This window comes from Hibiscus syriacus, unplaced genomic scaffold (genome assembly GCF_006381635.1).
Source record: "Hibiscus syriacus cultivar Baekdansim isolate YM2019G1 unplaced genomic scaffold, ASM638163v2 tig00110457_pilon, whole genome shotgun sequence".
NCBI classification, from domain to species: Eukaryota; Viridiplantae; Streptophyta; class Magnoliopsida; order Malvales; family Malvaceae; genus Hibiscus; species Hibiscus syriacus.
The window spans coordinates 635,456-651,838 of NW_024062744.1; the positions used below are offsets into that span (position 1 = coordinate 635,456).

The following is a 16,383-nucleotide window of genomic DNA, read 5'->3' on the forward strand; positions in this document are numbered from 1 at the left end:
TATTCACATTAAACCTTTAATATTCCTTTGATAGTTGTTTTACCAAAAAAAATAACACACCTTCTATAATAGGCTAAACAAGGTCTTAATATATAATTTGGCTTAATTTTTAATCTAACGTTAATTTAGTTGGTAGTCCTACAAATATATTAATAATATAAACTGAAATCACAAGATGATATAAAATAATCCAAAACAAAAGAGAACCTCATACTTGAGGTAGCATCATCCAAGTCTATCAAACCAACATATTAAGTATTACAAACAAAAAATAAAGCCTACATCTCCATTCCATTTGAACAAAACTGGTACATAAAATATCTACCAATAAAATTAATAGTAACACCATTTCATCATTAGCTCCTCCAAATCATACACAATCACCATAAGAATTTCAATGCAACATGCAAACTTTCTAACCAGACAAGACAATCAAAACTTCAATGAGATTTGTATCTCTTCTTTTTCAGCCTTCAAAATAAGAAGAAAAATACATATATGTTAGTTACTTTTTCTTCATGGGACCTACCATTTCCCTCATGAAGAGATCTTCATCTTCAATCTCCTTATCAAGTATTTGTTTAACCTCTTTATCCCGACAACTGGTTCTTCATGTTCATTTTCTTGATTGTTAGCTTCTACTTGAGTTGAATCTACAGGAACTTGTACATTCACCTCATTATCATTTGTATGAGTGGATGCTATTGGTTCACTAATTTCCAAGGGAGAAGACATCTGCTAAACATAGTAAAAATATGAATTAAAACATGACACAACATAGGACAACAACAAGAGGAACCATTAAAATTGATGTCCCAAAACTACATTGCCTCTGTAATGAAAAAGCTATCTAAATATAATAGTTATAATGACATGCAAAAAAGTATTGATAGAAATCATATATCACCAAGTAACAAAAAACCAACGTGAACATGCCTAAATCAAGACTCATAATGAAACTTGTTAAAGGAATAAGAAGATGGAAGAAAAAATGGCAAGGTTTTGAAGTTTTACCTCTATCAAAGCTTGAAGTGAAAAAATAGCTATAATGTTTTTGCGTTCTTGATTCTAGATTATCCTAGAGAAGAATCGCTGCGAGATCTCCAAGTACCTCTTCCAAGGTAACTAAATCAAATAAAAAAAATCCCATATCCATTTCGAATTTGGGTTTTTTTTGGTAATAACAGAAGGTGTTTGCTATGCAAAGAAAGATTACAACTTGACTAAGCACCCAGAAATCAATGTTCCGAATCTTCAAGTAATATTGGTGTTGTTTTTCAGGTTTAAGGGAAAATAGCTGAAGAGGAAGACGAAGAAGCCAAACAGAAACAACGGAGAGAAAAAAACCCAGAATTTCTCAAGGTTGTATGAATTAACGAATGATATCTCAAAGACTCACAAATGCTTGAAACAGAACATGCAAATACTCGAGTATGAGAGAGGAAAATAAATAAATTGATAGTTGGATACACGAAGCAGATGAATGATGCAAAGCTTCAAATCCAATGAATATGTGCGTGAAACTTTACCTTGGATTTATGTTGAAAGCATTTTGATGTTTCGATATAACAAATTAAGATAAATGAGTTTTAAGATTTTACAAATGATTTTCTAAGTATATTCGATAGAATTATCCGAATATCAAAATATTACTCCAAGTTTTTCAAAGTTCAAATTTAATCCTTACTAAAGTAAAAAATTGTGTTTTAATCTTAAAATATTTTTGAAACAATTTTCACAAAGTATTTCGAACAAAAAACGAGCAAAAAGTTCAATTTTCAAAGGGATGAATCAATGCACTAGTTCATGCATCGATGCACTCTTAATTAAATTGAATTTCAAATGCATTTAGTGCACCGATGCACAAGCCATGCATCGATGCACCCCTGAATATTTTTGAAATATCGAATGCATTCAGTGTACCGATGCACAAGACATGCATCGATGCACTCTGGCTCTTTTAAAACATCGAAGCAAATTTTTGCACCGATGCACACCCCAGTGTACCGATGCACTAAGTCTTCCAACGGTCGAAATATTTGAATTTTACACATAGTGTTCCGATGCACATTGCTTATGCATTGATGCATCATACGCTCCCAACTGTTTTATTAATTGTTTTCACACAATAACAGCTCTATTGACTCCACTAATGATCCCCAACGTTCAAAAATGATCCAATGAATATTTAAACAAGTTTAGGAGCCATTGATCAACAACAACCAACAAGAATCAAGAGAGAATCAAAGAGAAAACATCAAACCTCAAATTTGAGCATTTTCAAGCCTATTCTATTCAATATTCATTTTTGCTTTCAAGAACACTTATCGTGCTCAATTGTATTATTCTTGAGTGTTCTTTCTTTGTTCTAGAATTGTGCAAACATCTTGCCTTGTGAAGATTTTCTTGTAAGTTTGCAAAATTTGTATTGTTCTCTTTGGGAGAGGGTGTTCTCAAGAATTTAGGGTATAATTCTTGAGGGATTTGTAAGGTTACTCTTTGTCCTCAAAAGAAAGACAAATTAGTGAATTTGTGAAAAATCCTTAGTGTGGATAGCTAAGGTAGTGGACATAGACTTTGGTTGAGAAAGTCGAACCACTTTAAATCGTTGTGCAAATATTTTAAATTTTTTGCAAAAACTTCCACCGAAATTTTTATTGACAATTCACCCCCTCTTGGCCGATTCCATCGATCGATTAACTCAACAATTTGGATAGTTGGATGCATAATGCATTATTACTTATTAGTTTATTATTGGTACCTTACCAATGAATTGTAATGGTTGCCTCATATTGTTGTTTTCCAGGTGCCAGAGCATGAGTCTCGTAGAGCAAGGAATGGGTAGATATGGGCACAATGTGGGTCTTGCTCGGGGAGTTGAACCTTTGTCTGCTCGTGGGTGGTGCTTGGACAGCAAGGTATGGCCTTTTTGCATTTTAAAAATAATTTTTGTAATATATATTTTTGGGTAAAAAATTGGTGCGTACGGTATATATATATATATATATGTCGGCCTATCAGACTTATAAGACTTTTTAATAAGCCTAAGCCTGATCTATTTAATTTAATAGGCTTTTAAAAAGCTTAGGCCTAATTTTTTTATTAAATAGGCCAGGTCAAGCTTTATGTAGGTCAGGCCGTAGGCCCCTATAGGCCTGTCTAGCCTATTCCCACCCCTACTGTGCAACAATGAAATGTGTCAAACTCGCAGCATAGGCTTCATCGGTTTTGGGTCTCCTCTGGATTTCGCCATTTCCTTTCCCCTTCCTTCTTAAACTGCTGTGAGCTTCTCAAATTCCCAATCTCCGGGGGAGAAAAATTTGTGATTTATAAAGCTACTGAATTTGTAGAGCAAAAATGGCTGTCCTTTTTTCCCATATGTATGGGGTAAGGGGGAGGTAAGATAGTAGGCTATCCCCAATACCAGGTTGAGAGCAGCTTCCGTAAAAAACCTCTGAATTATGAAATGTCCTCCGTTGGACTCGATCCCACGACCCCATATGTAGAGCAAAAGAATATGTTTATTTCAATTAATACATAATAATAAATTAGTTATGTAAAATCAGTGCTCTCCACCAGCTGCTCCTCCCCATCTCTTTATACGGCTTTCAGCTTCTTCAGTCTGCGTATCAGAATATCAGCACTAAAGCTTTGCTTTGAATTCAACAAATCAATATTAACTAGAAAAGAGACCTGGATAATAAAACACAATATAATACAAAAATATAAGTGTGATAGATATCTTATATACTATGAATTAGACAAATACAAAAATATAATATAATTTAAATATTTAGGGGGTGCGGTCCTCTCGGTCCATTCCTGAAACTTCGACGGTATGTTTGACTCTAAGAACTCATATTTATCTATAAGAGGTCATATCAAAAGTTGTTGATAGGAAGATATAGAATTCTAAAAAAAATGGATCAGAGTAGGAGTCTTTTCGACGTTGACGTAAAAATAAAGGCGGAAACATGATTTGCGGTGGAAGTATAACAAGAATATGCATTGAACACATGTAAAACATCGTTACTTCAAGCAAAATGAGGAACAAAAGGGAATACTCACCGGATAGGACAGGCTGGAGGCCGTTTAAGAGGACCGTAACTCCCAATAATAGATCAAACCTGGTAGTTTCGTGGGCAACTGCATCACTGGTGGTGAAGAGGTGAGGGAAGTAACCTCTGGTGGTAAACACCACAATCATGAAAACAATCCCAATGCTCATAGATGTCACGGAAACAACATCACTGAAAATTTGGCAAGCCAGGCGTTTCCAGCTCCAAGTTCATTTGACACTCTCACACTGTTAACACCATGATAATCTGTCAGTTAACTTCTTCAATTACAGGAGTTCACGTTTAAACGAACTCTGCTTCTTCAGGCAATGGGAGTTAATGGAGAAACAGGAAATGGAGAGAAATGCACCTTATAGCAGCATATTGCATCCCATCCATTTATGTTCATGCTGGAACTTTGAGTAAAATGAGAGTTTATAAAAAGGTAATTTCAACCACTGCTAATTACACTTTTTACGTTACTGTCTTTCAATTTTTGTATTCATATTGATATTTTCTTGTTATGTATCATACTTTTTTATTTAACATATTTTTGTCCCCTTATATTTATTTGTTTTTTCATCTTAGTACTTCATATTTTTATTATTATTAGTGTCCCTAATGTTTAACGTTGTAACTCAAATATTTCTATATCCGTCACAGACTATTACCATTATTAAAAAATGTCTGCAAATGAGAAAATTACAGATTTGTTGAGATCAAATGCACAAGATCGCGGAGGGGTGCTTGGAAGAGAAGATCAAGATGGTTAGAGCCGACAATTTTCGGCAACGTATTACCAGAGAAATTATATTTTGTTGTTATTAAATACAATATTAAATATTAAACTTATCAGAGATACTTGATCAAAGTGGCATTGACATGGCGTGATTTTATTACTCGAAATTTTTTTTAATAGGTCTTAGGCTAAACTATGCATTTAAATCAAAAACCTCTGTTTTTGAAAATTGAAAGATCGTTGCCGAATTGGGGATCTGTATATGGCTGCACCTTGTCTGATCACCATGAACCCGCTATCTCCCATGTTCACAGCATGCAACATCTACATATATAGGAAAACAAAATTCAAAGATTCACGACTTTAGTTTGTATTAACTTGATATCTGCAATGAGATTGGATAGAAAATAACACACGTTGTCCTCGTTGAGAGTTATGATGCAAGCCGATTGTGTGGATGAGTCTGAGTGAGGGTAGCAAGAAGAGAATTGTTCATGAGTTGCCTCGTGTATATTCTGGCGTCAATGCCTCCCATTTGCCAACCGCCACTCCGATCGTATGCATCTCTTCACAGATAAAGTGGCTGTCCTCACCCTGGGACCCCGAATCGCTATATTTGGCTATATAAAACGATCCACGGATCATCCTCAAGCTTCCCTCTTGAATACCCACTCTGAAACCACGAAACAAAAACAATGATCAAGAACGCTGCTTTTAAAATATCAGAGAAATATTGAAGAAGTGAGAGAGGTTAAAGGTTCAAACTCCATGCCTAGCACTATCAGCAGTCCGGGAAATACCAAAAACCTCCCATATGATATTAGAATGATAAATGAAAAATGATCCACAATCATGCTACTGAAATAAACACTGATACACAAATTTTCAGCTCTATAGGAATTGCGAGACAAATGATTGCAGTCCGGGAAATATCTTATGCATATGATATATATTGACAAATTAAATCAATATCAGTTCATTTTGCCTCCTCCAAAAATGCAAAACTCCTGTTTTGGCTAAAAGTAGATGATTGAGGACTTCAACCCAAATAAAATGGATATCAAATCTAATCTAATCTATTTCGTTTCGTCACGTAGAATAAGAATTATAGTCATAATAATTATGTCAGTATTGTCGGTTGCCACGTTACAATTGGAGGAGTTCATTTAGAACAAATCAATATCACCAAGGACTGATTTTAATTAAACAAGTTCTGGTCTAACATCGACTACACTGCGATATTCTAACTCTACTATACAAAGGGATCCAACTCTTTGTTTCTTATAAATCCAAGAAATATACTTTGACTCTAGGTGCAAATGCAATATTAAGAGATTGATCATCAGTCATAGTGATTATCTGCCCATTCGACATTTAAAATGTAGAACTATAGACGAGTCTGTAACAAAAATCAAGTCATATCCGATGTACTTTTTAGATACTGTAAAATATGTTTTACCGCAATCTAATAGCTATCACAAGGAGTACACATCTATTTTGTAGCTTTGCGTACACTAAAAGAGATGTCAAGACGAGTGTGAGTGAGGTATTATAATGCCCCCACACTGATTTGAAAGTGTTGCACATCTAAAAGTAAAGTTCCTCCATCTTTAGAAAAGCGAGAAGAACTACTCATAGGAGAGGGAATAACATTCGCCTCTAGCATGTCCCTTTTTTTTTTGTAATAATTCACGAGTGAAATTGTGCCAAGTACAAACCATTACCAAGTTTTGTAACTTCAATGGCCAAGAAGTACAGTAGTTCACCAAAAGTCTTTAGAGAAAATTGAATGTACGGTGAACATAAACAATGAGTTTTGTAGAGAGATATAGAAGAGTTTGTCTTTGATGATTGAAAATGAATAGACCCTAAAAACTCTTTCAACTTGTTGAACCATGTTTCTCAGTGCTTGTCGAAGGGCATGAATTGCCTTGTAGGGTTTGCAAACAAGAGGAACACCGTATCAGATGAGAAACAGAGAAAATAAAGAGAGAGCCAGTTATATTAATGACGATAGTCAAATCTTGTTAAAGAGTAAATTAATTAAAGACAACCTCAGAAGCTAGTAATTAATTACACTAATCTTTGCACATGCTCTCAGGGACATCATACACGTACTAATTAATGTATAGTTGATGAAAACAAGTGGTATTAAGCCAATAGCCAGAAATTCTTCTGCCATCGAGTGGTAACCAGGTAGCCACCGACGCCTTTCCTTTGCTTCCTAACCGCTATGGTTAAGCATTCTGCATTGTTTATGCACTGCTCGACAAACTCCTCGGTGCTGCTCCCCCTCACACTGCAAACACCCATTATTAATCACCAAAATGCTTGGGAGATTCAGATCTCATCTGAATGAACCACAGAGTAATAAGAAGTGAACCCACCAGTTTAAAAATGGAGATGGCCTTTTCTGGCTCAGTACCAACACTGAAATCTCTAGCTTCTTCACTTGGTTCAACACTGTCTCCACCTTGGGACCTTGGATAACCACTGCTTCCACTTCTACCTGGGTATATCCCCCATGAAAACACAAAAACGACAAATATTTAGTACGGTTTTCTTTCCAGAAACTGGACAAATATAAATACAAACAAGCTTGAGAGTTTCCTGCATTACCTCAGGTTTATAAGCCTTGCAAAGTGAGCCAAGGAAAGTGGAAGAAAAAGAAGATTTAGAACTGTTTTGGGTTGGAGGAATAACGTGAAGCAAAGTGAGCACATCACCCTCGTTAGCTACATATGTAAGAGCCCACATGATGACATGCTTAGAATGTGAGCTTTGGTCCACTACAACCATCACTCTTTTCCTTAACACCATGTCATTTTGATCAACCCCATTGCCATTCATGTTGAGCTCTTCTTCCATTTGAGTTAAGTTTGCCTCAAAACTATTGCCGGAGTCATCCCCTACCCATCTCCAGGATGTGGATTTGCAACCTTCTTTTCTACTCAGCTGCCTCATAAAGGAACCCGAACCTTCCATTTTTCTTCAAAACTGATTACAAATTAAAAGCCACTTAACACAAAGGGTGAGAAACAGCCAGCAAGGTCCAAAAATGAATTGAAAACTACATAAAGAAATGCGGGAAATGAAAGATAAGGGCAGAGAGATGTATTTATGGATGAATGAATGAGTGTGGGGCTGGCACTGACGTTGCACAAAAAACCCAAATATTTTTCACATTTGTTGCAGGTTGCAGTCCTGTCAGGCCCGTGGCTATCTGCCTATCTTTAACATTTTTTAAACACTGAGTAATGAGTAAGAGAAATTTAAATTACAATGACAACTGTGTTTTAAGTTTATTGTGATTGTGGATATAGGAGTGTTATTACAATGATTGCAAATATCGTAATCATGCAATAACGATTTTGGAAGGCAGCACTATCCATATGTAATTTTCATTTTCCAAAGTTTCGTTGCATTCTTCTACATGATAATTCTACGCTTGATCCTGCATAATCTTCAGTTAATATTGTAACGAATCATTTACAGACATGGGGGCCTGGCAACTCGTAGAACGAAAGAGACTACTTTTACCATTTCTACTTCGACTGCTGCATTGCTTCTGCTTAAAGTACACCATAAATCAAATTTGCACAAAAAGGAAAGAGAACACCAATAGTGAAGGATAACAATAAGTATGGTGGTGTAGGTAGCCTTATCACCTAAAAATAGGAGGAACAAATCAGATCTATTTTTTGTAAAAAAAAAAGAAGTTATATTTTAAATTTTACATATTTTTATGAAACACTTATAATTATTATATTTATTTTTAGTAAAAATATGTTTATATGTTTACTATAATTTAAATTGATATATTTTTATTTCTAAAAAAATTGATATATTTTTATATATTATATATTAAAATATTTACATATCATTTATATCTATATTTTTATAGGTTAGGATCCACTTACACAATGTAAAACTCTTTAGTTTTACACAGATTTAGAACAGTTGGATAAGTGAAAATCGATAGTTGAGATTGACTCATTATTTTTTCCCAGTAAATATCTTCTTATTTCCTAGTGTAGATCTCAACTATCTATTTTCGTTCATCCAACTGTCCTAAATTTGTATAAAACTAAAAGAGACATTGTATGACGGGATTTTATCCATACTTTTAATCTATAAATATTGTATCCAATATGATTATTTATCTCCTTCAGATTAGAGTTTAATAATAATATTAAATATTTAAAATATTATATTGTATTCTGTAGACACTCATTTTCGTCTGGAATTTTTTTTATAATGTTATAGTTTTTGAAAGGTTTTTTTTTAAAAGTCGGTTTTTGAAAATATATATTTAATATATAGTTTTTGAAAATATTTTAAAAACTTATATGATATATAGTTTTTTAAAAAAAACATTTTGAAAACTTATATAATATATAGTTTTGAAAACATTTTTGAAAACATTTTAAAAATAATATATAGTTTTGAAAATATTTTTGAAAATGTATATAATATAGTTTTGAAAATATTTTTGAAAATATATATTGTATAGTTTTAAAAACAATTTTTCAAAATATATATTATATGGTTTTTGAAAACAATTTTTAAAAGCATATATAATATATAGTTTTAAAAATGATTTTTTATATATTATATTAATATTATTATTTTTTTCTATTATTATTTATTATTCATTTTTTTCGTTTTTGGTCCAGGTCTAGTCCAAGGTCCAGAAACAGGGCCCAACCGGGTAGCCTGACCCAGCAGACTCGATTCAGCCCAAAGTAGTAGATTAGGGTTTTTACACTTAGCACTGGCGTCGCACATGTGACGATACAACCAACAAATCGATTATGCAAATAATCCCGACTAAATTGGGACTGACCCATCACGTTTAGCTGGTCAGCCAACAACCCACAATTCTGTCGAAATCGGGACTACAACACCCGAGCCAAGGAAGATAAACCCCCCTCGAAGGCTATAAAAAGGGGCATCGAAGAATCATTGAACCACAGAACAACGATCCAACAACAACATCGAACCAAAAACAACACAAAAGCACCATCGGAGCAAAATACAAACCACAAACATCGAACCAAAAACAACCATAATAACCAACACCAAAACACCGAAAAACCAACAAATAAAATAAACGCAAGTAAAGATATCAACAGCAAGAGCACGGAGAGATATCATCGAAGAAAGGAATGTCGGGAAGCCGAGAAGATGCATAGGAAAAGGTAAAAGTCGAAACGACAACTCGGCTCGATTCAGGATAATCGGGCCTTGGATTTGTGTTCACGGGACTGAGAGGATAATTTTGAGGTGTGTTTGACGAGCGGCGGAGTTGAAGCCGAGGAAAGTGATCGGCCTTCGATCGGTGGGTTTTGGGTGAGAGCTTTTTCTTGGAGGAAGGGATTTTTTTTCGGTTTTGGATTGAAAATTATATTTTTTTAGTTTTAGGGCTATTTATAGCCAAGTGACTAAAGTGCAAATACAAGATTCTTAAATCCTTTTCGCCGTCCCTACTATTTTAAAACGCAATTCAATTCGGTCACCGTTTGTAATTTTGCCTCCGAATTTTCAATTTAATCTCTGTTTATATTTTTCATATTTTGTGAATTGGCCTCCTAACATTTTATTTTTCTCTTGCAGATCATTTTTAGCACTAATTTAATCCATCAATTTCAATTTATTTCAATTCGGTCCTTTAAATTTTTAGTTATTCGTTGTTTTTCTTTCTTTTTTTTGAATTTAAACATTTTTTCATTTTAGTTATTCAATTTTCCCCTTTTAATTTTAGTATGTTTTTATTTATTTTGTTATTATTTCATTTTTATTATTATTTTATTATCCCTTTAATAATTTTTTACTTATTTTATTATTATTTTTTAAACCCCTTTTTAACTTTTTTTCTCCTTTTATTTGATATTTCTTTATTTATTTTTCAATTTAACATATTTTTTTACTTTTTTATTAATAATCTCAATCGATCAAATGTAAGCAATTCGAATTGAATTTTTAAATTTCAATTTCAATTTTCGTAATTAAGATAACCGACAAATTAATTGGTATCGAAAGGGCAGTTCGAGGGTGTTAATCATTCCTTGACTGTAGCCGACTCCCGAATCCGACATATTTCTGATAAAACCCAGATCATGTAAGATGATGTCCTATCAACCTAAATATTTTTTAAATAATCGGTGGCAGCTCTAACAATTTTATTTCAAGTCGAAACTCAATTCCGGACCCACCCGAAAGGTGATCGCAACATATTCATCTTAGATTTATAAAGAAAAATACATTAATTTTTCGACCATTTTGAGAAAAATATTATTATTCAGCCTTAATTGACCATCTTGAGAAAGGCGAGTAAGTTTGCAAATTTTAGTGGCTAGTTAATAAAATTATTCTGCCTTTATGTGGAAAAAGGAAAAATTTGCTTAATTAATTGGCGAATGACAGTGGTTGTAACTTAGCACGGGTTAACACATGTACAGTTTGAGCAACGTGTACACTCAAGTCCATTATTCAGTATCTTTCGACGTATAAAAGTGAAGATTAAAACATGGATTGATAGCTATTGCAATTGTACTCGTGTTGTCAACCATATTCGATTAAATACTAAAACCATCGACTGTAAATTTGATCAATGAGATCTTTTAAACTATATTTGATAAACCTCAATGCTACGTCTTTCCTGAAGGTCGAGAGAGCGCTCATTATTTACAAAATCTCTAAGAAATCAAATTTGATCTAAAATAGACAGTAATCCGAGATAGATCGACGATTATCTGTATGACTCTCTAATTGCTGTCTTTCCTTTTTTTCACTGTAGGACACAACAACGTAACGTGCTCCTCTCTTTCGTTACTTCCCACTTGTTCTGGTTTTCTGGGTTCATATTTTCCTTTGCTCATATGTAGTTTTATGCTGATTTCGAGTTCTATTTGTCCGTTAAGATAGACTGGTTTTTTTTTCTTTTTCGTTTTGCAGGCTTCATGTTTTAAATTTTGCAGTCTTTTCATTTGGATTCGTTTAGTGCCCGGGGAAAAATGTTTGTTATTCCTCGAGCATTAATCTCATTTAGATGTATTAATAAATTCACTGTTCTTCAGAGCTTAAACGGACTCCGGTCTGTGTTTTTAGTGGAAAGCAAATCTACGATAACCAGTATAGATTACAGTATTAATTCAAGCGTGGCGCGGTCCAATTGGTTGATTACTAAGTTAAGTAAAGAAGGCAGAATATGCCAAGCACGACAATTGTTCGATAAAATGCCTGAAGGAGATAAAGATGTAATCACTTGGATTGCAGTGATACCTGCGTATATCAGGCTTGGGTTAATTGAGGAAGCCAGGAAACTGTTTGATAGAGTCGATTCCAGTAAGAATGTAGCATGGACCGCGATGTTAAATGGCTATATGAGATCCAATAGAATTGTGGATGCCGAGAGGTTGTTTGAGAAAATGCCAGTTAAAAATGTTGTGTCTTGGAACACTATGGTCGATGGATATGTGCACAATGGGATGGTCAATAAGGCTTTTGACGTGTTCGATGAAATGCCTGATAGAAATGTGGTTTCTTGGAATACGATGGTAACTGCATTCGTGCAATGTGGGCGAGTTGAGGATGCGAGGGCATTATTTGATAAGATGGCTAAAAGGGATGTTATCGTGGACAGCGATGGTTGCAGGGTTGGCAAAGAATGGAAGGGTTGAGGAGGCTCGGAGAATTTTCGATAGGATGCAGGAATGTGGTGTCGTGGAACGCAATGATTACTGGCTATGCACAGAATATGAAATTGGATGAGGCTTTTGATTTGTTTGAGAGGATGCCGGAGAAGGATTTGTCTTCCTGGAATGGGATGATCACAGGGTTTATTCAGATTGGGGAATACGGGAGGGTTGAGAAATCGTTTGGTGAGATGCCATGTAAGAATGTGGTTTCTGGAAGAATGGACGAGTGTAAAAATGATTCCAAGGGGTGGGCAATCGGCTGGTGGTTGATGGAAGAAAGATAAATGATTGATGAAGAAGAGAGTATGATGAGAAAAAAGATGGGAAAGAGTGAAAATAAGAATAGCAGAGGGAATGGGAGATAGGGGAATCAGGGGATCCTAGAGATGGAGAGACCCAGACAAGGATGTAGATAAGTGAATGAGAAATGTTTTGTCTTGTGAGCCCATTATTTCTATTATTATCATTTATTCTTTTAAAAGATTAAATAAAATTTTAAATTTTTTATTAAAATTAATCATGTTGATTATAATATCAATTATGTTTTTTAAACTTAACTGAAGAAACCAATTCAACGTCTGTATTATGTTATTATTTACATTCGACTTATTGCATTAGTATTACAGACCTTTATGTTAATACAAAATACTCTCACTTTAACATCGTTAGCTGATACGTTAGTATTGTAATAGTTAATTTCATTCAAGAAAATATAATTAAGAGTTTGAAAATAAAATTAACATAATTTAAAAATAAACATAAAATTATTTATTTGGATTTATCTCAGGAGAAAGTCACCCCTCAAGCCTTGATAAAATAATCTTTCCTTAATGTGGAAAAAAGAGAATTTCTGCCCACAAATTTACTACCAAATTGCTTAATTAATTTCGTGCCTCTAACTGGATTGGTAAAGGGAATAAAATAATATAGAACTACTCCAAAGCACACAAATAAAATATGCATGTCACTCGCACACTATAAAGACTATGTGTTGATTGTTGGATTGAGCTAACGCTTACCATAATCACGATATCACAACTCTTATGACAATGAGGAGAAAGGATGGAATCACACCCCACAATTTCTAATCTACATTTATGTGTTGAGGCATGTTAATAAGACTTGAACGATAGCTGTTCCAGGCATTTGTTTTCCAAATAAATATTACTAATATCTAATACTTAACATCCGCTGATTGCCGAATGATATTGTGTTTTGTTGGCAGCTCAGTTCTCGACTTTTTCAGCTCCATTGAAATTATCCATGGCAGTTGCTTCAAGCCAAGGCCACTAACTTTGAAGATTACCATGTCCGTCTCGTTAGTTATCCTTGGTAATCGGTATGATTTTGCTAACTAGCAACCACAGTTGCATGATAAATTTCCATTGAAGTTATATTGGCCCAACAATGAAACATCTTCAGGGGATAATGTCAGTGCACCGGTACTCAAGTAATGGTGAGCACCTCGTCTGCTGCATAAAATCAATTTTGTAACATAACAAAACTAATGAAAAATTACTCGCAATATTTACGGGAAAGTGATTCGAAATAAATGTTTGAATACCTTCGCCTTCCTGTCAAGCCCTTGCCTACTGATAAGCGGGAAGCTTCTGATCTCGAAATGCATCCCAATGAGGAAATATATTCATGACATGCAGCACCCTTCAGGGCCAAGTATAATCTTGAAGGGACTATGGACCTAAGGATGTCCAAAAGGCAAGGCTTCACTTCCCTGTCAAAGCAAAAACTAATTTATGAAACTGAAAATACAGAGCTGATAATATAGTTTCGAATTGAATAAATCAAGCAGCAAGGAAACATGCTTTTAAAGAGAGCAGAGGCAATTAAAATCTGTTTCAAACAGAGCACTAAAGTTAAATGTCAAAATAATATTCTTCTATCCAAGGAAATACACCATTCCATCCTAAGAAACCCACAATGAAATTGTAAATGGTCAATATTGATATGTGAACTGAGATTTGGCAAGGTCAAAATGCTCACCTCATGCAAGAAATACATCCAAGTGAGGGTTTAGGGAAGATAACAACTCTATACCTTCTCACTGCAAGCTCATGTTTTGAAAGGCTCGTTTCCAAACGCTTTCCGTCAACTGAAGTGCTACTTGCTCTAGCATCATGTTCAAGCAATCTACCAAATGCCATTGCTCTAGCAGAGGAAGACAGCATCTCCTGGCTCAAATCCACCCTACACTCGAAACCTATTTTTGATCCTATGGCATCAATATCTTTAGCATACAAGCAAAACCCATGTTGGGAAACAGTGTCAACCATCTGCAGCTGCTCATCACACCAGCTGAATGCATTTGAGTCCCTGGAAGGGATCTTTGACTGCTCAAAAGAATCCTGGACAGGTAGATATTGGTATCACAATAACAGGCATAAACTCAATAAGAAATGTTCTCGGGGGAAAAATACTATTTGTCACTTACTTGTATCTGACACTTGGAAAGCAGCAAGTCAGCTTGTGAAATAAGATCACTCATGCTAGAAGTAAATTTCAAAATTTCAGTTGTATCTTTTGGCTTTAAGTCAACATACTTTTTTATATCAGCATGACTGTCACGAAGTTTTCTCCATGATTCGTGCACTAAATCAGTGGTCGCACCGTTCTTCAATTTACACATGGAAAAGGATTTTTTGGTGAAATTCATGCGCCTGCATTCATCCATCACTGCATGGCCACTTGGTGCAGCCTCATCATACTCGGCTTGAGAATTCTCTACCTCTTCATGAGAAGCTTCTGCAGTACTACTGCATGTACCGTCTAACATATCTGAAGTATTAACTAATTTATGTATAGATTCACAAGAGTTATTTACTTCAACTGGGATCAGGTCCTCAGATAACTCGCAACTCACTGAAACTTCTGTTGTTTCAGCAACATTAGCGTAAGACACAGTTCTAGAAGACAGTTCCATTCCATTACCAATTTCAGTCTCAGGGACAAAGGATGATTCAGGAACATATGATACATCCAAAGACTTGCAAGTTTCCATTTCTAAATCATTTGATGTTTCCGAGCAATGGAAGCCACCACCCTCACATTTCTCTGCTTGAGAACAAAGTACCAGATATCTTGGCGGACTTAAGCTATTCTGAATGTTTGGAGAATGTGAGAGGAGTCTGCAGTCTTCTTTTATAAACAATCCACAGCTGACATTCTTTCCTGGAACTAAAGAAGGATGTATATTAAATTGCTCGTCTTCAAAGTCCGAAGACATGACAACATTAGATTTATTCTTAGGTGCTCTTCGAGAGAAAGAAACTGGGGTGCCTGAAGAATTGTAAAAGTCACCTACAACATCAAGAGGGTTTATGAACTCATCGCAATCATAAATAGAGAGATTCTTGCTTAACATTACTTCCTTCTTTCACTCTATGCTGTCCATTGTTATGATTTAGGATAGAAGAATTTTCTAGGGATTTAAGAAATAGAAGAAATAGGTACAGAAAATGTGCTCATTCATTCATTAGATAATTCTCAAAAGATGTGGTACAGTTTTATATATTAACAAGTACCCTACAACTAGCAGTATAGCCAAATAACAAAATAACTAACTCCCTGCTGACTCACCCATTTCAACCCTACCAACCCTCTGCTTAATATTAGATTCGTAATACCCCAAATCCTACATGTGCCTATAATATTACTTAATTTGGGTTTAAATCCAATGGAGCCCAACTACACCCTTTACCCAAATAAATCCTGGCCCATTGCTCCTCACCACGTGACCCACCTCCCATCTTTACTTCAGCCTCAATCTCTTCAGGTAACTTCTCAATCCCTAATTCCTTTCGATCCTCCCCCAATTATTGCTGCTTCACTCCCAATTTTCTTCTTCGATATTTCCCCAAATTGATTACTT

The 16,383-nt window shown here is 34.9% G+C and overlaps 2 protein-coding genes across 2 annotated transcripts; both read right to left on the reverse strand.

Moving 5' to 3' along the window:
- Positions 1 to 6,889: 6,889 nt before the first annotated feature.
- LOC120126305 lies at positions 6,890 to 7,860 on the reverse strand. The gene is made up of 3 exons (XM_039144529.1): positions 7,417 to 7,860; positions 7,185 to 7,306; positions 6,890 to 7,096 (listed from the first exon to the last, which is right to left on the reverse strand). The coding sequence occupies exons 1-3, from the start codon at positions 7,780 to 7,782 to the stop codon at positions 6,949 to 6,951; spliced, it is 636 nt and encodes a 211-aa protein (XP_039000460.1). The 5' UTR covers positions 7,783 to 7,860; the 3' UTR covers positions 6,890 to 6,948.
- A 5,991-nt stretch (positions 7,861 to 13,851) lies between these two features.
- On the reverse strand, positions 13,852 to 15,876 carry LOC120126269. Its single transcript, XM_039144497.1, has 4 exons — positions 14,947 to 15,876; positions 14,553 to 14,860; positions 14,062 to 14,229; positions 13,852 to 13,969 (listed from the first exon to the last, which is right to left on the reverse strand). The coding sequence occupies exons 1-4, from the start codon at positions 15,874 to 15,876 to the stop codon at positions 13,852 to 13,854; spliced, it is 1,524 nt and encodes a 507-aa protein (XP_039000428.1).
- Positions 15,877 to 16,383: the final 507 nt, after the last annotated feature.